The 22,475-nt window shown below is 50.1% G+C and overlaps 1 protein-coding gene across 2 annotated transcripts in view; it reads left to right on the top strand.

The window, feature by feature from the left end:
* Nucleotides 1–10,916: 10,916 nt before the first annotated feature.
* ANKRD44 (ankyrin repeat domain 44) overlaps nucleotides 10,917–22,475 on the top strand; it is a 232,764-nt gene continuing 221,205 nt past the window's right edge. For both annotated transcript variants that reach the window (XM_036319340.1, XM_036319341.1), the window contains exon 1: nucleotides 10,917–11,153. In XM_036319340.1, the coding sequence (XP_036175233.1) occupies nucleotides 11,127–11,153 (27 nt within the window). In that variant the 5' untranslated portion in view covers nucleotides 10,917–11,126. The remainder of the gene's footprint in view (nucleotides 11,154–22,475) is intronic.

Genomic DNA, 22,475 nt, shown 5'->3' with positions numbered 1-22,475 from the left:
CTATTGAACTTCTAAAAGCGGTGCTTATTAAACTTTTCTTGGGCGTCCCAAGAGCAAAGTGGGTGATGACTTACTCCTAGGGCTTGGGCGTGCGAGGGGTCGGTAGGGGAATACAGGCAGACTGTGGATTTTCTATCGCAAACACAAGATGTTTGAAGTCTCAGGCTTACTTAAAAGATGTGTGCGCATGCTATGGTCCCAGATAAGACGATAAGATATCCATTTGTGTACGTGAACATGCAAATACGGCTTCCAGTTACTTACCAAGTTCAACCACTTACCTCCCTGAGTCGCCAAGTAAAACTGACAGTCCAGGAAGAAGTGTGTTTAACCTGTGACCACATGAGCCCTTGCTACACCATTTTGAACAACTTTGTCTTAAAAGAAGGAATAACTATGTGTACCTCACAGACTGTCCAGCCAGTCAATGGACTTACATCATGGCTTCATTACTACACTCTTCCTTTCCCTCTTGCCCTTCATCTGAAGCATTCTGGCTGCTCGTTTTAGTTCAAGACCAGACACAGAGCCTGCTCACTTTAGGGTGCAGGCATGGGGCTTGCACATGACAGCCTGGGAAGTCTCTCACGCCTTCCCTCCCCACTTTCTCTTTCCGATAGTGCCATGCCAACTGTTCTCTCTCTCATTCTTTCCTTCTTTCCACTTTCCAAAGCATGTTTCACACACATTTTTTATATCTTCTTTTACATTTTAATGTGACTTAAAAATGTCCATCACCATATATTCCCCCATACCCTCTTCTACATCCACCCCACCCTACCCCTGCCATATCACTGTATGGCATTGAGGACAGACATCCTCAGCCTTATTTGGCCAGGAATCAACGAAGGTTTATCCACGTTAAACTCAAAGTTGCATTCATTCGGAAGTATTTATTTTGCATCTACCTTGCGTCAGACACTATACAATGAGCTAGAGACAGAAAGGTGAATAAATCACAGTTCCTGTCCTAAAAGAGGAGTCAGGAAAGTAAACAGCAATTATAGGATCAAGGGCGCCGTGCACTAAGAGGGGTTAAGCAGAGGGTGCTAAACAGAAGCCTCAGAGGAAACTCCTAACCCACACTTGGGAGGTGGTGTGAGGACGAGAGAGCTTCGTGGGGTGAGTTCCATCTGCACTGAGATCCGAAGGACACACAGGATTAACTAGAAGATGAATAATAGAGAGAAAAGAGCAGTCGTCACAGGCTCAGAGAGAGGCAGGTGGGGCCCGGGGAAGCGGCTTCGGGCGCGGTGTGGAAACGCGATAACGAGGCGAGGCCGCCCTGTTTGGTCTCCCGGGTTGTGTAGGCCCCACACCAGCAGCCATCACGCACACAGACTAGGATGTGAAGCCAGAGGTGAGCAGCGTGGCTTCCCTGCAAGAACGGTGGGCGGGGAAAGTGGAGGAGAACCGTGCAAACCCAGCAAACTCAGATGTTTGTAAGTAGACTGAAGGCGATGGACAGCTGCCGAAGGAGAGTGGCTAGAACAGGCTTGAAGTTCAGAAAGCTTGTACTGCTGGGGTGGGGGTGGGCCCGGATCCAGGCGGGAGGCTGTGCCACAAGGCCGGCAGCCTGGTCTGAAGTGAGGTCCGGAGAGCAGGAGTGGCATCAATAGATTTAGGAGATCCGATGGAAACAGAGTTGATCAGGCTTGGACGAGCCTCAGGTTCTGTTCTTCTACCGGATTGGGTCCCCTGCTGATATGGGGAGCACAGGAAGTGTCAGGGGAAGACCACGGATGCCCTTTCCACATGCTAAGTGGGAGGTGTTCACCTGTAACACACAGACAGCCAGCTATTTCTCTAGCAAAATGAGTTTATTTGGAAGCAATAAAAAAATTGCAATTTGGTGCATGTGGTCTAATCGCACACCACTTGCCAGTCCAGAGAAACAAAGAAGAACATTCTTTTATGGACTTGGGAGGGGCTGTTGTAAAGGAAGCAGTCGCTGGAGGAAACGGAAAATCTGAAGTATGGTGGCTTTTCACGGGCTGCGTTATGGCAGGCCCCCATTGGCTGAGCTGTTACGAGGGATCTTTCCTTCCTCCTGCTGAGGTAGGGGTGTCCTGTCGGTCCTGCAGGAGGTGCAAGGTGTGTCTCTTCCTGTTGGAGTCAGTAGTGTGTATCGTGTTTGAGAGTTTTCTCTTCCAGCCTCCTGACTCCATTTTATTTTATTTTATTTTTTTTTAATTAAATCTTTATTGTTCAGATTATTACATTTGTTCCTCTTTTTTCCCCCCCCATAACTCCCCTCCTCCCAGTTCCCGCCCCACCCTCCGCCCTCACTCCCCACCCACTGTCCTCATCCATAGGTGCACGATTTTTGTCCAGTCTCTTCCCGCATCTCCCACACCCCTTTCCCCCCCAAGAATAGTCAGTCCATTCCCTTTCTATGTCCCTGATTCTATTATAATCAACAGTTCATTCTGCTCATCAGATTATTTATTCACTTGATTCTTAGATTCACTTGTTGATAGATGCATATTTGTTGTTCATAATTTGTATCTTTACCTTTTTCTTCCTCTTCCTCTTCCTCTTCTTAAAGGATACCTTTCAGCATTTCATATAATCCTGGTTTGGTGGTGATGAACTCCTTTAGCTTTTCCTTATCTGTGAAGCTCTTTATCTGACCTTCAATTCTGAATGATAGCTTTGCTGGATAAAGTAATCTTGGTTGTAGGTTCTTGGTATTCATCACTTTGAATATTTCTTGCCACTCCCTTCTGGCCTGCAAAGTTTCTGTTGAGAAATCAGCTGACAGTCGTATGGGTATTCCCTTGTAGGTAACTGAGTTTCTTTCTCTTGCTGTTTTTAAGATTCTCTCTTTATCTTTTGCTCTTGGCATTTTAATGATGATGTGTCTTGGTGTGGTCCTCTTTGGATTCCTTTTGTTTGGGGTTCTCCGCGCTTCTTGGACCTGTAAGTCCATTTCTTTCACCAGGTGGAGGAAGTTTTCTGTCATTATTTCTTCAAATAGGTTTTCAATATCTTGCTCTCTCTCATCTTCTGGCACCCCTATAATTCTGATGTTGGTACGCTTGAAGCTGTCCCAGAGGCTCCTTACACTATCCTCGCATTTTTGGATTCTTTCTTCATTTTGCTTTTCCGGTTGGGTGTTTTTTGCTTCCTTGCATTTCAAATCATTGACTTGATTCTTGCGGTCCTCTGGTCTGCTGTCGGGAGTCTGTATAATATTCGTTATTTCAGTCCGTGTATGCTTAATTTCTAGTTGGTTCCCCAATATAAGATTGAGGGTCTCATTAGTTTTCTTGTAGATCTCATTAAGTTTATCGGCGGCTTCTAAACAGTTCTTGAGAGACCTTAAAAGTGTGGTTCTGAACTCTATATCTTCCATTGACAATTTTGTCCTGTTTCTTTGTCTCCGCATTTTGTTATGCTTCCTTGGTGCACCCCCTAGTGGTCTTTGTTCGCAGTCTTATAGTTAAATCTTGATTGTTGTAGCTAATTCCAGGGAGGGTTTGACCTCCAGGCCAAGTGGCTATGAGAATCAGCTGTGTCAGCAGTGAGAGAACTTCTGTCCTCTAGGGAGGTGCTAATCTAGCCTTTGCCTGAGGCTATCCGGCAAATGCCTCTGTGCAGGGCTTGGGCGGGGCAGGTCGCACAGGATCAACAGGGTGGGCCGGAGAGAGCAGTTATGGCGGCTCTCAGTCCTGTCCCCAGGGGCTCTGCCTCTCTGAGTCCCAGCACCCGCTGCAAAGCTCAGAGAGAAAGCTGCACTCGCTCTGACCGAAGCCAGACAGTCCCGCTTCTCCCGTTTGAGTCTGGGTCCCTAAAGACTCGCCCGGATCTGGAGCTCAGAGTCTGCGACTCCCTCCCGATTGAAAACGCCAACCGCGCCCTCTGCCGCCAGCCCGCTCCTCGCACTCCGCACCTCAGAATTTGACTTCAGCACTGTGCCTCCTCTGAGTGTCCGTATGCGTTTCTCTTTCCTCCTAGTTGTAGGACTTCCACTCAGCCGGCGTTCCTGTGGTTCTGGGTGATGTCCCTTCCGTTTTTTGGTTTCACTTTTGAAGTAGTTGTTCAAAGCAGCAAACTCCAGCGTTAACCTATGCCGCCATCTTGGTTCTCTCCTGACTCCATTTTAAATGTGGTTTTTGTTGGTCAATTTTCACAGATGATTTTGAGACATCCATGGGAGAAGTAGGCAGTCTGGCGATCAGGAGAAATATGGTTGGCCCAAGACACAGATATGCATTTTATTTTATTTATTTTTATTTTAAAAATATGTGTTTATTGATTTTAGAGAGAGAGAGAAAGGGAGAGGGAGAGATAGAAACATCAATGAGAGAGAAACATCAATCTGCTGCCTCCTGCAGGCCCCCTTCTGGGGATTGAGCCTGCAATCTGGGCATGTGCTCTGTCCAGGAATAGGACCAGTGACCTCTTGGTTCATGGGTCGACGCTCAACCACTGAGCCACACTGGCCGGGCCAGAGATGCATTTTAGACCAAAGGCAAAAAGGATTGTCAGGACGTGCCCGTGTGGAGCTGGTCAAAGCTGCCGTGTTTTCAGGGGAGTGGCTCAGGGGAGGGGGAGAGGGTTGAGGAGACGGGGAAGCGGAGAGAAGAAAAATAAAGAGGCATCTCTTTTGAGAAGTTTGCTGTGAAGGAGGAATGGTTACAAATATGAATTTGTGTGATTATTTTTCTGGAGGAAGGTCGAGAAGGGTGCCTCAGATTATTCGGGGCTCCAGCTCAGTTGAAAGACCACCATTGTACATTTCAGTGGCCCATCAGGTTTTTTTCTCTTTTAATAGAGCTTGCTGCTTTCACCAGCTTCACCTCGCTGGCATTTCTTTCCTCTCCCTTCGGGCTCTTTCAGCGGGTCTAATAATGAAATCTACGCGGGCCAAGCCCTGGCGGGGCGGCTCAGTTGTTCAGAGAGCCATCCTGAGGCTGTGGGTTCGATCCCTGGTCAGGGCACATACAAGACCCAACCAATGAGTGCATAAACCAGCAGAACAACAAACTGATGTTTCTCTCTCTCTCCCTTCTCCTCTCTCTAAAATCAATCAAGAAATTAAAACAAAATTATGTACACACACAAAAAAAATCAATAAAAAAGATATATTTAAAAAAATTACGTGAGACAAATTAACAAAACAAAATAACCAAATTTAATTATGTATGTGCCACTGAAAACCCCACACGCAGGGAGGTTCAGGGACAGAAAGTTAGAATGAGCTAAGAGCTGAGAGGCACCCAGGGCCTCGCGGGGAGGAAGGTCATGGCAGGGTGATGAGAAGAGCACGTGTGCAGTAATCAGCAGCTGGCCCCGCCCTATAGATAGGCCGAATGAATGATTTCTGCTGATAACTCTTATTACAGGCAAGACCCCTATTTTCAATTCTTCTAGGTAGTTAGGGGGGTGGGCAGAAGTTTCTCTTTAGCCCCAGGGTCTTGGTTGCCTGTAGCTCAAAATAACCCACACACAGAGGTGAATCTTGGGGTGCACTTGTTCTGAACTCCCACAGCGGCTTCTCTTCTCTCCTTCGTCCTCCACCCCTTTGTCTTCCAAGATGAATCTTACCTTCTCACCTTCTAATGTTTTTGATTTGCTTTTCGAAGACAGCTGTCTAAAGAAGTTGAACATGAATGGGATAGAAGCTTAAAAACCACAATAAACAATGGAGGAAATGCAATATTCATTTTAGCAATCCCTCACAGGAAAACTTTAAATACTTTATATCTAAATCGTTGTAATAACTTAGCTCTTTCTACTTTTGAGTTTTTTTTGTGTGTTGCTAAATTTTACACTTTAGGTAGGCAAGTGGGATTTTGAGTAAGTACTTAAAGAAAAAGGTCCTAGTTACATTGAGTAGAATTACTATGTTCCCAGCCGATAGTCCCTCCACTTGCATGCTTTTAAAATCCTTTATTTATTGGATTTGTACTTAATAGCCAGCATTATAAGGATACGAAAGAAGTATAAGGCATGGCTCATGCCCACTGGAAGTTTCTAATAGAGAGGAAAACGCCACATATACAAACAAAATATAAGAAATTATAGGAGACTGATACTCATAAAACAATTAAATACAATGGACAAGTAAAAGCAAACAAACAATGAAGTACTTAACCGAATGCTACTGATTATACATGATAGAAGGTGAAGGACAGTAAAGGTCAGGAGCCGAGAAAGACAGTCCCTGTTCTAAAGAACTTAACCTTCAACAAACCCACACAAAAATGAACTTTATGATATTTATTTGAAAAAAAAACCTACCCTGTTTCTTCAATGTTAGGATGTCATCTTTTCCCATTTTAAAACAATGGATGCCATAGTCATCTTGCACTGACTTGTACCAGGCGCTGCTGTAAGTGCTTTGTACGTGTGGATTTGTTTAGTGTGGATTGTTCAATGGGTGGAAATATCTCACCATCTCCCCTCTGGGAAGGTGCTATGGAACCATTGGTACCGACGGGAACCCGATGGCTGTTTAGGATTCAGGAAGCATGGTGTGTGCAGAAGGAAATAGTGCTCAGAGACGAGACTTCATAAAAATGACATTGCCCACGTTCCCTATCTCCTCAGCCTCGACTGCTGGCCCTTGGCATCCTGGTTTGTGAGGATCACCCGTAGCCCCGGCACCCTTGGGCCTCCTGTCGCTTGACCGTTCAGAGGCCACAGCGCCTTCAAAATAGCAAAGTTTCCATGCTGAGGGCGTGAGGTGACCCATTCAACGTTTACCCTCATCCAGCATCAGTTTTCACAGCCCTGCAGTGGTTTTCACCTTGGCCAGGAAGGTGCTCCTGATTTATTTACGAACGCTCTCAACTACCAGCGTAAAGTCGAAATACATGACTATGTTGGGTTGGGCTTCTTGGAAACAGGCTCTGAGATGGAGACTGGGGACAGATTATTGGAGGTGGCTCTAGGACCACCACCTGTGGGGATCCAGGGGGCAGGCTGGGCAGAGGTGGTCTGCAATGCAGTTGCAGCAGGGACTCGGCTGATCCCAGGGGGCGCTCTGGAGCTAAGATGCCCTTTAGAGGTGTCCTGTACTGAGACCAGGGGTGCTTGCCATTGCACCCTGGCACTCATAGGATATGAATAGTGCCCAGGGAGGGGCTGTAACCTTAGAGGAGACGATGACTTTGAGGGCAATTCCTGGGGGATGATTCAATGTCAAGCTGTTGGCAGGCAACATCCCCAGCAGTTGAGGGACTAAGAGCTTGGGCCCATTACTTCTGAAGCAGTGTCTAGTCATCCCTGAAACATCTGGGTAAGTATTTCCTTTTTCCCAGAGCATGGTCACCCTCGTAAATGACATCATTTGCTTCCTTTGGGAAAGGCTTGGATGTAGATTGGTAGTATATGTTTATGGTGACGCTGCAAGGTTTTTCCTCAGGGGGACCACCTGTCTTATTTTTTTGAATAAATATACTTTTATTGATTTCAGAAAGGAAGGGAGGGGGAAAGAGAGACAAACATCAATGATGAGAGAGAATCATTGATCGGTTGCCTCCTGCACGCTCCCCACTGGGGATTGAGCCCGCAACCCGGCCATGTACCCTGGCCAGGAATTGAGCCGTGACCTCCTGATTCATGGTCGGCGCTCAACCACTGAGCCACACTGGCTGGGCCCAACCTGTCTTTTAATAAAGGGGCTGTGTCAGTGAACTGGCGTGGTATGGAAACTGAGTGAGAAGAATGACTTTTCACTTTGATGGCCCCAGTCAGGTTTCAGGCAGCAGAACTACAGTTTTAAAGATGAAGGGATATTTCAGAAGTCTGCCCAGGGCCACTTAGGACAGTACCGAATATCCCTGCAGGTCAAGACCTTTGAGTACTACTTTGTGCTGCCCATCGTAAAAGTGTTCCCCTTGCCCCTGCCAGTTAAATGCTGCCCCTTGGTCATTGCCATCCCAGGACCCAATTATCATGGAAATCAGGGAGCCATCTCTATGAAAGCATCTCCCCCACCATATCTGGCCACTACCGAGCTTTACTGTTGCCCCCCTTACTAATGCATGTATTTTCCAGTGCCCGAGTGTAGAGACCATCATCTGGGCCTTTAGGGGTATGGAGATTGGGGCTGGGTATATGGATTGCATGGGTCTGCATGCTAACATAACCCCACAGTCCCCTCTCCAGAGCATTTCGGGTTTCTTTCTCTACATCATACCAGGGACATTCTGTCATCTCATTGAATATAGACAACCACCGAGTCAGAGTTTCATTTAACCAAGTAAGAAAGCCTCTGGAGTCACTTTCAGTGTTTGAGCTAACATGTTAAACCCAGACTTCCTGGTAAATGCACCCACATCAATGCATTTAGCCTAATCCTGTGCCCTTGGTTTTATCTGGAACTTGACCAAGAGCCTTTCCGCCTTTCGCAGGTTACCTTTCCGCCTTTCGCAGGTCATGTCACCTTGGACACCGATGGTGATATTTGAGGAGCTAATACAGCACCTCGATCTTGGTCTGCATTTGTAGTTCTCTCATTCACAGTGGGTCTACATGCAGGTGCAAGCATCTTACTTTTGTTTGGTCTTCTAATAGAGTTGTGCGATAGCAGTTACTTACAGAAATACACATTAATTATAAACCACTTTCCTTTATTTTTCCTTTATTATACAATTAGGACATTATATTGATTTTTTTGAAATTTGCATAGGTAGGTAACATTATTTATGAATTGCATTTCACGATAGTCAGGGGAGTATTTAAAACACTAGCTACAAAAGGGGATGATGGGCCTGACAGGGTTGAGAATGACTCCCCCGCCTTTCAGGCCGCAATCATGTCTATATAGGCACGTTCACGATGAACCAAAGTGGGTCTGGAACACGTCCACCAAATGAAATCACTTGTTATCAATCTTCTGAAAGGTGGCTATGGTTAAGTAGAGAATTCAGTGTCCTATTCAGTTTACTTACAGAGCCACGCAGGATGATATTAACAGCAGGTAAGTAAACCTATCACTCGGGCAACGGAGAACTAAGAGATGCCGCAAGAGCAGGCTGCTTTGTGCTTGGAAGGCCTTGGGGAGGCAATCTTTTGTGCATCCCCGAGGCGAGGCGAGGCGAGGCGAGGGGAGGGGAAGGCAGGAGTGTGCTTCTTCGCTCCCTGGTCGGCAGGATCCGAATCCCAATGCCTTTCGACGTGGACTCCCTGGGGACGAAGCAGGGAGAAAGAGTCCACATTAGGTTTGTGAATGAAGGTAGATGCTTGGTCTTGGCGCAGGAACTCTAGCTTTGGGTTGCTGCTCAATGCCACTGGCCTGCATGGCTCTAGGACAGCGATTCTCAACCTGTGGGTCGTGACCCCTTTGGGGGTCGAACACCCCTTTCGCAGGGGTCGCCTAAGACCATCGGGAAACACATATATAATTACATATTGTTTTTGTGATTAATCACTATGCTTTAATTATGTTCAATGTGTAACAATGAAAATACATCCTGCATATCAGATATTTACATGACGATTCATAACAGTAGCAACATTACAGTTATGAAATAGCAACGAAAATAATTTTATGGTTGGGGGTCACCACAACGTGAGGAACTGTATTAAAGGGTCGCGGCATTAGGAAGGTTGAGAACCACTGCTCTAGGGCCTTCCGGGGGGCATACAGGGCTACCTGGGAGCAGCACCCCACCCCCTGGTTACTCAACTCCTCCCAGATCTCAGCTCTCTCAGGGAAGCCTGCCCTCCCCACCTGCCTGGCCTGGTTCCTTGGCCACAGATTCCTTCAGAGCGTTTCTCACTGTGGTTTCTGGATGTCAGTGTGGGATGGCTGTCATGAGCGGGGACTATGTGGGTTATGTGGGCCACCTCCTGTGACTGGCTCTCCTGTCTGCTTATGCTCCCCCCGTCACCCCAGTACCTGGTGCGAGGTAGGCATGGAGGAGACAGTTGGTGAAAATAAATGTTTGCTCCAAATCCCAGCAGCACCGACACCTTCCATGACTGTGAATGTACCACTGCATTTGTAGCCCGTGCGTTTGACAGCTGAGCCTTCTTCTGCCGGTTGAAGAGCGTGGGGACTGGATTTTGCACAAATGGGCGAGTTGGGACAGGTAGAAACCCGCAAAAGCTCATCCATGCGGCCATTCAGGCCCCCTTTCTTCCGCAGTGACCCGGGGCCACCCCCACCTTCCCTCAAACAAACCCAGAGGGAACTGGCGCTGGAGGGCGTGCGTCCTGCGGGGAGGCAGAGGGAGGACGAGGTGGACGGGCCGAGCCTGGTCCCCTGTTCCTCACGGGGCCTGGCAGGCACCTGCTAAGGAATGACAGTGCCCAGGGCCTCCCCGCGGGCAACAAAGAGCATCAAAGAGCATCGGAACCACGGCTCTGACCCGGGGGTGGGGGGTGGGGGGTGTGGGGGGTGGGGTGGGGGGGTGCCCCCGCAGAGCGCGGGGCCGCTCGGCTTCAGATCAGGGGGAGATGCTGGGGGGAGGCTGGGGGAAAGGCTGGGGGGAGAGGCTAGGGGGAGAGGCTGGGGGAGAGGCTAGGGGGAGAGGCTGGGGGAGAGGCTAGAGGGAGAGGCTGGGGGAGAGGCTGGGGGAGAGGCTGGGGGAGAGGCTAGGGGGAGAGGCTGGGGGAGACGCTGGGGGAGAGGCTGGGGGAGAGGGCGGCTGGGGGGAGACGCTGGGGGAGAGGCTGGGGGAGAGGGAGGCTAGGGCCGCATCTCCAGGTAAAGCAGGCGGCGCGCGAACGGCAGCCTCCCTCGCCCCCTCGGGACGGGATCCCGGGCAGATGAGGAGCAGCCCCGGGGCGCCTCTCCCGGCTCCGGGGCCGGGCGGGCGCGGAGAGCAGGTGCGGGGCGCAGCGGGCGCGGTGCGGGCCGGGGCGCGGGTGCGAGGCGCGGCGCGGGCGGCAGGAGGCAGCGTCGGCCCGGCGGCGGCGGGAGGCCGCGGTGATGTCAGTGGCGGCCGGGCCGGCGGCGGCCGGTACTTCCTGTGCGAAGGCGGGCGGGCGGACTCGGCCGCGGCCCCATCGCCAGTGTCGGCCTCTCGGCGGCGGGGCGGCGGCGGAGGAGGAGCCGGGGAGGCTGTCAAATTCGGGACCGGGTTGTGCCCGGCCCCCGGCGATCCCTTCCGCTTCCCCGGCCCCGGCGCGCCATCCGCGGGCCGGGACCTGCGCGCGGAGGGAAGATGGCAGTGCTCAAACTCAGCGACCAGGTAGGGCCGGCGCCGGGCGGGCGGGCGGGAGGGGCGCGGGGCGGAGGCTGTTTACTCCGCGAGGGGCGGGCGTGCGGCTCCGGCTCCGGCTCGGGCTCCGGCTCGGTCCCCCGCGCGGCGCTGCCCGGGCCGTCGGAACTGCGCCTGGGCTCGGGGAGGGCTGGGCGCCGGCGCACCGGGGGCCGGAGGGCTGGGCGCGCGGCTGTGCGGTCCCCGGACCCGCTGCGCAGGGGGATGGGAGGCTCGTCGCCTGCTGCGCAGCCAGGGCCCCGCCGGCCGGTGCGCCGAGGGCTGGCCGGTCCGCGCCGCTGGGAGGGGGGCGCTGGATGGAGCGGGAGAAGCGTCGCAGCCCGGGACCCTGCCCCGAGCGCAGCCCCGGCCGGCCCACGCCGCGCGCTCGGTGTCAGCTGTCGCCAGCCGTTTGACATGACAGCCTGACTTCCTCTTTAGCTGCCCGGGGCTGTGTGCGCGGCGCGCGATGGGGACCCTGGACGCGGCCCTCTGGGCTCGGACCCATCCCTCCGAGGGGCAGTGGAGTCCAGGTGGGCCCCGCGCACAGCGGGGGGGGGGGGGTGCTGCCCCGGCCTGTGCCCATCAGCCTCGTTGCTGGCCTGGCTGAGCCGCAGGCAGCGCGGAGCCTGGCGTGCGGAGGGGGGCTGTGTGCTGACTCGTGGGCAGCCCTCGCTGTGGGTCCGCCCGTGGGGTGGAAGCGCCTCGCCTCCGCGGGCCCTGTTGCTCTCAGCGCGTGGACACTCACGGGCGCCCAACCAGAGTTGCAGGACCCAACTCCTTGCAGCTCCTTCCACGGAAAAAAGAAACAGCTCGCTTCCCCCGCCCTTGCTGTCTATTCGTGGGTGGTGCAGGGACATGGGTTTTGGGGCCTGGCAGCCCTGACGCCCGGCGGAGCATTCCCCGCGCTCGGCTTTAAACAGCTCCTACCTCCCCAGTGGGCTGCACCTGGTGCCTCCTCCCCAGCCGGTGTCCCGCCCGAAGAACGTCCTGGACTTAAATGCAATGTCACTGCAATGATGTGCTCTCCTGCCCCCCTTTTAGAGTCAAAGCTTCGGTTTGCTTCCCCTAAGTATTCACCGCCCCCCCCCCCCCCTTTGCAGGGAAGAGACCACTGAATTAAAATGCACGTTAAATTTAGCAGGAGGAGCAGCTGGTAATTGTGATGAACCGACTTGTCCCCGCGGGTCCTGAGCATTTAAAAGTGTGTGTAAGCTGATAGTAGGATTTCCCCCACCTTTTGGTCACAGACTTGGACAACTGTTCGACATTTGCTTGTTTTAAATCTTCCAGTTGTAGTCTGACATGGCCTTGTCATCTTTGCCACTACATGCTGCTGCTCACTGTACTTGTCTGTTATTCCTAAGTCTTTAAAGTACAAAAAATACTTCTAAGACTCATTGTTATTATCACATTCACAAAATTTCACATAGAATTTTAGAGTAGTTGTAAGGGACCCCAAGGACCGTCTTTGTCTGGCCGGCGTGGCTGAGCGGTTGAGGGTGGACCTAGGAACCAAGAGGTGGCTGGTTCGATTTCTGGTCAGGGCACATGCCAGGGTTGCTGGCTCCATTCCCAGTAGGGGGTGTGCAGGAGGCAGCCGATCAATGATTCTCTCATTAATGATGTTTCTCTCTCTTTCTCTCTCTCTCTCTGAAATCAGTAAAAATATGTTTTAAAAAAAGAGAGAGCATCTTAGCCCAAATCCTTCATTTTTATTTTTATTTTTTTGATCCTTTTTTTTTTTAAGCCTTCATTTTTAAAATGAAGAAACAGATCTGGAGAAGGGAAGTACATCTGTCTCTCGCCTTCCAGGCTCTTGGCTTTCTGCGCAGGTTAAGACACCCCTGTCTTGCCATTGGATGTGTCGAAAGGGTTACCAGAAGGCCGCATCTTCTAAATCGGTATCAACACTAGTGAAAAGCATGTGACTTGGTCTTACAAGAAAGAAAGTGACTTGTTCTTCAGGACTTATCAGACTAGGACATTCCAAAATGTTTCTCTTTTAAAGTGTTTCTGAATACATACCTCCCTTCCCCCAACAAAGTGGGATTACTATGGAGAGAAAGAGCTGACCAGCCTTCATGTGGTTCCATTGATGTCTGATGTGGAAAAGGACCAGGGGTTCTACGACTTGAGGGCACCTATAACTTGCCAGCCGATTTCTGAGCAAAGCCAGAGGAAGGCTGGCCGAGAGGGGTTTGGGGTGGGTGGAGTGGGGTGGGGTGGGGTGGGTGGTGGGCAGCCGTGGTTTCCGCATGGCTTTGGGTCCAGGAAGTGTGTGACCTTCCTTGCCTTATATAGTCTTACCTTTCAGTTTGAAACTCGAGGTTCTTAGAAGCGGGTTGCTAACCTCACCAGAGGCAGAAATACCCTTGGTTTAAACGCCTCCCGCGTGAGCTGGGCTCCACCATTGTGGGTGGGGAGCCAGCTTGGAGTCCCTGCTCGACAGTTTGTAGAAGAGTGAGTCCCTCGCTCTCCATCCAGCGATGTGTAACACAGACTTTTCTTGACTCCTCCCTCATCTGTTTAATGCCGTGTGTGTGTGTGTGTGTGTGTGTGTGTGTGTGTGTGTGTGGTGAATCTTGACTTTTGCCAAGCCTCTTGGATTTTGAGCTTGAGGACACATTCTTGCACTGGATGACCCAGATCACAAGTGGTCTGGGTTTGTTTTGAACGGGCCTGAGGTGGGAGGGATAGAGGTTGACATTTCCTGTCCGGCCCAAGCAGGTCCGGAGCTCTCTGGGCTGTGCGGTCACACTTCAGCAGTCAGTCCTGCACCCCATCCAGGGGTACCCCGGGAGGAGGACTCCCTTCCTAGCTCTGTTTTGGAAGAGTGAGAAGAAAGGGGGGAGGGGGTGGCAAGTGTGGTTTTCAGTTTTTGGTGTTTTCTTTTTTTTACTACGAGAAGGAACTGGAAGCTGTTGCTACAAACAAACTTGGCATTTGGCAGTTCTGCATTTGTCACTGTGTCTGCTCTGCTTTCCTCTGCACATAACACACATCATGTTCCAGCGACAGCGGGACCCCTATCCTGTCTGCAGGGACTGTGGGTTTTTGTAGGACGTGGGACTCCTGGGGCTAAAGCAAGCCGGGGGGAAGGGGGGTGGTCCCGTAAGGAGCATGGAGCACACACACCCCTGTAATGAATACAGCCATGTCATTATTTTCTCCAAATGGACATCAGGCGGTTTATTTATATCTTTGATTTAAAAAACGAGGTAATTTTAAGTTTGGGGAAGAAAATTCTGTTAACTTATGAATGTAATGCATTTTGGCTCAAGAGAGCCGTGAAACTCTGCAATTTGATTTGCTGTTGAACTTTTGGGGGCTGCCCTTTATGTCACATAGTTAAGGCACTGCAGTGATTTAAACACACACACATATAGAGGAAGGGAGAGGGAGAGAGAGAGAGAGAGAGAGAGAGAGAGAGAGAAACATCAGTGATGAGAGAGAATCATGGATGGGCTGCCTCCTGCACATCCCACACTGGGGATCGAGCCACAGCCCGGGCCTGTGCCCTGAAAGGGAATCGAATCATGACCTCCTGGTTCCTAGGTCGAGGCTCAACCATGGAGCCACGCTGCCCGGGCAGCACTGCAGTGACTTTAAGCGTGAGGCCATCTCTTCAGCTTGGGCCCCTAAAACTTTCAAAGTTTTGAAGTCAGATGGGAAGTTCGTCGGGCCTCTGAAATGTGCACCTGGGAAATGTTTATGACTGTTCCTACCTGAACTTGCTAGCGGCAGCGGAGTGCCACCTCCACGTGAGGGCTGCCTGCAGACAAGCCGTTTCAGCAGGTGGCCCTGCTTGGCGCTCCTGCCTGGAGGCTTCTGGCTTGCTGTCTCCTGGCCAAATCCGGGCTCACACTTGAGTTACTCATCTCCTTGTCAAAGGCAGTGGCTGGCAGCCCTGGCGGTGGCAGGAATTGAGAATCCCTGCAACTTGGAAGGCAGGGTTTCTGGCCCCTAGTGTGGGGCCCTGGGCCTGTTGGCCACCTCCTTGGGCTGCCCCATCCCCCCTCGTTCCCTGGAGCACCGGGCTCACAGCAGACACTGTGCTCCAGGCCTGCCTTCAGCGGAGAAGAGGGGAGAGAAAGGCTTTATTCTCTGACTTTCACTAGTTGTTTGGGGACCCAGTCACATGGTTTGGGGAGTGCACTTGAGGACTGGTGTTTCGTGGCCGAGACCTAATAATGGCTTACATTGATCTTGATCTTACTGTACGTCGGGCCCTTGCTGTGAATCATCCCTCTTAATACCCACAGCCACTGTAGTGTGATTCCTGTTTTACAGACGAGAAAACAGGACCAGAGAGGCTAATTGACGTGTCCAAGGGCACACACCCAGGGGAGAGCCAGCGAGGTGTCCACCTATCCTGGCAGCCTTGATGGCAGAGGTGGGGCTCTAACCACAAGGCTGTAGTTTTAACAGTTGACAGGGCAGTGCAGCCACTGGACCCACGGGTGTCTGTCTCACTCCCGGGAGCCACAGGGTGAGCTGCACCCTGCCCTCCTCGGAGACCTGGGCCGGCCCCAGGCTTGGAAGGTCAGGAGCTGCTCTGAGCTTCTCCTCCTACCTGACCTGGGCCTGGCTTACCTGGTAGCCTCCTCCCCCCACCACCGCCCCTGGGGAGTGAGGTATTGGTGGGTAACTTGGTGATTTTTTTTCCCTTGGTGATTAGCATATAAACTAAATCATTATACAAAATCAGAAAGCTAGACAAACAGTTCAAACCCTCTGAAGTCTCTATACTCAGGCAGAACCCCTCTTGACATCCTGATATATTTCCTTCTAGTCTCCAGTGTAGGGTGCCAGGTACAACTCTCCCTTTCTGCATGACAGTATCAGTATTTTTCTCTTGAGCACAGAGCCGGTATCTGTGCTGTCTAGACCAGTGACTTTTCCAAATAAACGGAATTTATGCTTCTCTGAAATAAACAGTTGGCTGCAGCAGCACACAAGGTCTAGCCCTGAACTGATTGAAACTTAAAAAAAAAAATGTTTTTAACTTCCTCTTTTCCTCTAAACAGAGAGTAAATATAAACCCAAAAAAGGCCCAGTTGTTCCTGCCAGAAACAGGACTGAACAATGTCATGTGAGGTTGTATGGGCTGAAGGATAATGTGAAACAATTGACATCCAGTCAGGAATGACAGATCTGATCTTCCTCTGGTTTCAGACTTGTGTCAGCGATGGCTTCCATTTGTCTCTCCCTAAGCTCCGCCCATCGAAGCCCAGCCTATAGGAGAGCTTGGCAGGAGCAGTGCCCCCCAACCCGCCCCCCCCCCCCAGGCCCTTTCAAAGCCCACGTGGTGTCAGTATTACTTGAGAGTGAGTCCCTTTGGATGAGAAAACTGCTGGTGACTGGTTCAGTGTTTCTTTTTCCTGACACGTCAGATGCTCAGAAAACAAACAAGTAAACATCTAAGTGTTTTGTAGGTGATTAGGCGTTACGCAGAGTTTGGTTGGCCACATCATGTTTATCCAAACTGGGGCAACTTTTGAGAATGATGAGGGTGTGAGCTGGGGAGCAGGTGCGAGCCGGGCCGGCCCAGGCAACCCGGGACACGTGGCCGCACCAGCGGGCTCTGCCTGCCCGCCGCAGGCCTGGCAGTAGCAGCGAGCCAGTGTGACGGGAGACTGGCCACCCTCCTCCCTCCGGCCGGGTTTACCGGAGCGGGGATCCAGAGGTGGTGGTAGGACCACGGGCAAGCCCAGAGCTGGAGGACGGCTCCCGTCTGGCACAGGGGTTCTGAGCCGCTGGCGGAGGGGCTGCAGGAGCATCACGTCAGGGGCCTTGCCGCTGAGGAGGGGGAGTGTGATGCCGGTAGCCAGTGCTTGCCCTGGGCACAAGGCAGGTGGGCAGATGTCGTGCATTAGCCAACCCTTCACACATCACATGATCTCCGGCCTCAGGTGGCTGGATGTGCAGTAAAGAGGTTGGACGGGATGCCGCGGGTGCCTGGGCCCCGCCCTCTCCCCCTGACCCAGCCCGAGCTGCAGAGGGGCCTGCTCTCCCCGCGGTGTGTGCGGGACTCCGCCGCCCGCATGTGGCCACGGAGGGCGCGTTTGCAGATGCGCTCGAATTTGCTGTCCAGGTAACAGCCAGTTAACTTCCTGTTCCAGAAGAGGGTATGAACCAGTGTCCATGATTTGGGAAACGATTCCTGCCCTGAATAATAATATCCCTTTATTTTATAGGTAATCCAAGATTTTTATTTTACAGATTAGTTTTATATAACAAAAATTATATAATAATATAATATATAATATAAATAATCTGATGTTTTTATTTTATTATTATTTTTAAATTGAGTTTATTGGGGTGACACTGGTTAATAAGGTTATGTAGGTTTCAGGTGCACATTTCTATGATACATGATCCGTCTATTGCATTGTGTGCCCACCACCCAAAGTCGAGTTTGGTTGATTATTCCCTTACTACTTGTTAACCAGCATCATATTTGCCTTCTGTCTGTCAGCAGAGGTTGGGAGAACAGGTCCATTCTCTTATCAATATTTTTACGTGTGAAGAAGTTGGTAGCCCCAGAGGTTGAAATGAATAATTCATGACTAGTTTTTAAATGATCCTATTCATGATTTTTAAGGATCCTTTGAAAACAGGACATTTAGTACTCTCTTAATTGGACCAAGTGAATAAGAAGTACATAGTCCACCTTTGGGCTGTTTCAGGCTTTACGAAGCCAGTGTTTTCTTGAATTTCTTGGTTTTCATGTGTCTTGGGTTTTGTACTTCTCTCTCTTGTGAGTCATAAGAATCCCAGTGTAACTTTCTAAGATCTTAATACCAGGAGGTCATTTTGCCCCAAGGGAACCTTCAGAGCTCCTAGTATAATTAGAGAGGTTGGTGGGAGCAGCTGAGGCCGCTAAAGGTTTCAGTGTTACATTGCTGTTATTTATTTTAAAACTAGAGGCCTGGTGCATGAAATTTGTGCACAGGTATGGTCCCTAGGCCTGGCCTGTGATCAGGGCCATCTTCCCTGGCTGCCAGTAGCTGGCCCCGCCCCCCACTGCCACCCACTCCCGATTCCCTGTTTGCCATTGCGCTATCGGAGCCTGCCGGCTGGGGGGAGGGACCAAGAGGTGGTCAGTGTGCCTCATAGAGACTGGTTGAGCAGTCGTTCGGTCAATTTGCATATTACTGTTATACACACACACACACACACACACACACACACACACACTGGATTGGGAATCAGAAGACTTGGATTCTACTCATGGTTCTTTCTCTAATAGTCATATGTTTGGCTTTGGGAAAGTCCTGGCCTTTGTTTCTTTGTCTGTAAAATATCTCTAAATTCTTTCAAGCTCTGACATTCTAAGAGAGCACCCCAGATATCTTGTGTCAATCCTTCTCAACCCATGGGATCTGGTTTCAAATAGTACCTGCCTTCCACCAACTCCTGAGTTCCCACCCAGTGTGGTGGTGGTAGCTTCAGCGTTGACCAGGTCTGAGAAACACATCTGGAGTTCTGCCTAGGGGTCAAGGGTACTTTCCCCAAGGGTGTCATCGTCTGGGATCTCCACGAACTGCATTTTAGGCACACAGAGCCCCTCTGGCTTTTCTGTGTGGCCCTTTTACAACCCCCTGAGCCTATTTCAGAGCAAGGGGAGCACACCGTGCAGACCCCGTGTTTGTCTGTTCTGCTCCGTGGTGCGCTGGAGCCCCCCTTGGCCTCCCTTAGAGGTGCCGCTCTAGCAAATGGCCTGGGTCCTCCCCAGGCTCATGTTTTATGGAACTCCACAATCACATTTGGGTCTAGCAAGTCTATTTCCCAACGGTGGGCCCCAGAGGTTGGGTGCAGTCGACACAGAGACCACAAACGTTCTCAAGGAGGGAATTCCTACATGCAGTCAACAGCCTCTTCGTGGGTAGTCAGGCTCGGCCTGTGGAGGAAACCTGTTCTGGTATCCGAGACCGACAAGATGAAGAGAAAGAGGAAGTGAGCGCAGAAGTATCAAGACAAAAAGCCAGGCAGAAATTCAGGTCAGCTGGGACCAGTCAACCAACCAATCATGGTGAAACAGCAGTCTCTAAAAGAGAGTGTCGCTTCTATCCCAGGGGTGAGCAAGATGGCTTATTGAGTTTGGGAAAGAAAATGTAGGATTCAGATTTCTTTAAAAAACCCCGTTAACTTTTTTATACAATACACCAGTACTGTGAACTTCTCTTAGCTCTACTTCCCATTTTTTACCACCTGGCCGAACTGCTACTTGGGATATTGCAGCGGCCTTTTGACGAGTCCTCCCCATCCAGTCTTGGCCCTTCCGCTCTACTTAGAGTGATGGATCTCAGGACATGCCACTTAAAAAAAAGATTTTTATTTTTAGAGAGAGAGGAAGGGAGAGGCAGAGAGAAACATTGATGTGAAAGCAAGACATCCATCCTGCACACCCCTACTGGGGATCGAGCCCATAAGCCTGGCATGTGCCCTGACTGGGAATCGAACCTACAGCCTTTTAGTGCACGGGATGGATGCCCAACCAACTGAGCCACACCGACCAGGGCTCGTGCTGCTTCTTGATCCAAAACCCTCCCATCTCACCCAGAGTAAAACCCAGTCATGGAGCTCCTCCACTCACCTGCCCCGCCGTGCCTCCTCCACTGCCTCCCTGGCTCCTTGGCACAGCACATGGGCCTCCTCACTGAACATGCCAGGTGTACATCCTGCTGTTCCCGCTGCCTGTGAAACTTCCCCAGATGCACACGTGGTCCACTCTCACCTCTCAGATCTTTACTCGAGTGTTCCCTTTTCAGTGAGTGCTTCTCTGGCCTCTCTATTTAAAATGCCCACTCTACATTCTCTGTTCCCTTTATTTTTTCTCCACAGTACATGTCCCTTACACCATATTTTTCATCCCTTTTTTTTTAAAAAAAAAACAAACCCAAAACAACTTATGTGTAGGAGAGATACAAATAACCAGGCAGAGGTCTTTATTATTGTTGTGTTAGCCTAGGTTCAATCCCTCTGTATCTTCAGCACTCAGAATAGTAAGGGGCACATAGGAAATGCTCAATTAATATTTGTTAAGTGACAAGTAAATATGTATGTGTGTATGTACAGGTTCAAATGCCTTTTACTCAGGAGGTGCTCATTCCAAAAAAAAAAAAAAAAGGGAAACACTTCTGTAAACAGAGCTTTCATCTGTATACTGGAATACAGCATTTCCAATTAGGGAAAATTCAGAGAAAAATTTCTGCCCCATCGAAAGATCAAAGATCACATCCTGTCTTCGTTTCTGGTTATATTCCTCGCTTTTGAAGTTGAGCTTTTGGTGGTGGGGATGGGTTAGCACTGTAGTTAGCTCTGAGCAAGTTCCATTTCTTCCCAGGGGAAGTTTTGGGGTGACGCTAGGGAAAGGGAGGTGTTCATCCTAAACATTATGGGAAGGGACATCACACCCATGGCAAGGTGGATCTCCTAGGTACTTAGGCATTCAAGGAGTGTTGAATGAACTCCATCTCCATGGCAACGACCCTGCTGGAGCCCTCTGCTCCCCCTCTTTCCAAAATGGATAAGGACAGGTAAGAACGGGGACAACTAAAATAGTCACAAGCCACATGGAGGACTGCGAATAAGGAGATAAGACAATACTCACACTTGATGTGCTTTAACCCTAACATCTCTGTGAGAGAGTGGCTGTCATTCCATTTACAGGAAAATGAGAATTGAGAGATGAAGTAATCCACTCAGGGTCACAGGTCTGTGGGATTCACCTGTGGGCAAGGTCAACTCCAAGGTGCACATTCTGAGCTGTGGCGCTTCTGGCCCCCTGAGCTAGTATTACAGGAGGCCCTTCCCTCCTGGAGCTCATGGTCTTGTTAGAGAGACTATTGCGTGTCCTGTGCATGGAAGGACCCATCACATCTTTATTGATACACGTGACATACGAAACAGCTTTCAAACAGGCAGAGTGCAGGTTAGACAGCATTTGCGTACCGATAGGGACTACAGGGATACAGAGATGGGTAGTTATTAAGACAGTCTTCAGAGCCCAGCCCGGGTGGCTCAGTGGTTGAGCATTGACCTATGAACCAGGAGGTCATGGTTCAATTCCCGGTCAGGGCACATGCCCAGGTTTTGGCTCGATCCCTAGTAGGAGGCAGCCAATCAGTGATTCTCTCTCATCATTGATGTACTATTTTTCTCCCTTTCCCTTCTTCTCTGAAATCAATAAAAATATATTTTTTTTAAAAAAGAAAAGAAACATCTATGTGAGAGAGACACATTGATTGGTTGCCTCTACACACGCCCAGACCAAGGCCAGGGATTGAGCCTGCAACCGAGGTACATGCCCTCGACCGGAATCAAACACGAGACTTTTCAGTCCACAGGCCGACGCTCTAGCCACTGAGCCAAACTGGCTAGTGCTAAATCTTTTTAAATAAAAAATTACTTAAAAAAATCCAGACTATCGGGAATCTACAGAAAAAATGATCTCATTTTTAAAAAAAGTCAATTACAAGAAAAAAAAAAGATGGAGGAGAAAATATAGATTAAATGAGAAGACATAAACTAATTGCAGTGAGTAGATTTGGATTCTGATCCAAACAAACTTGAAAGATACTTCTCTGAGAGAATTGGAGAAATTTGAATGCTGATTGGATATTTGATGAATATGGAAGGGTAGTTATGTTTGAAAAGAGTTCTTATCTTATAAACAAAAAAACAAAACCACAAAACCTTAGCATTTGCCCAGGGCACCTAAACACCAGTGACTCACTGTTTCTGGAAGGGACTTCTCTTCCTCTTTACCTCTTCCTGCTCTCTCTGTGGCCCTTCTAACGCCCCACTGTCTCAGCCCCCCCCCCCCCCCCCCACCGCCCGCCGGTTTCACTGTCCCCAGCTTTAAACGTCCACCTGGACTCCCGCTGTGAAATCTTTCTTACACAAAGTCAAGAACCCACACACTACCAGCTGGCCTAGATGGCCCGCACAGGGCCAGGCCCTCTTTCCGAAAACATTAGATTCCTTTTGGTCAGAAAAGCACACAATTCTGCTAGTTTTGTTGCCTACAGAGTATGTTCTGAGTTAGTTGTGAGGTTCACCCATCTGTTGATGTATTTTAAGTAGCTCTCATAACTCAAGTCCGGTATTTGAGCATCTGCCTGAAAATGGTGTCTTGTCTGCCATTAGGAAAACCTAGATTTGGCTCTTTTTGTAACCCATTTCATTGTAAGCTGTCTCCGGGGGAGTTTGCATATTAGAGTTGCCAAAAATCACTGTTACATTAACTTTCTAACCATGTTTCTATTTAAACTGGGTCGTTTCTAAATAGAGACAGTGAGCAGG

The sequence above is a fragment of the Myotis myotis genome, unplaced genomic scaffold (genome assembly GCF_014108235.1).
Source record: "Myotis myotis isolate mMyoMyo1 unplaced genomic scaffold, mMyoMyo1.p scaffold_m19_p_8, whole genome shotgun sequence".
Classification (NCBI taxonomy): domain Eukaryota; kingdom Metazoa; phylum Chordata; class Mammalia; order Chiroptera; family Vespertilionidae; genus Myotis; species Myotis myotis.
Note: the sequence above shows the minus strand (reverse complement) of the source record. Positions and strands in the feature narration are given on the sequence as shown.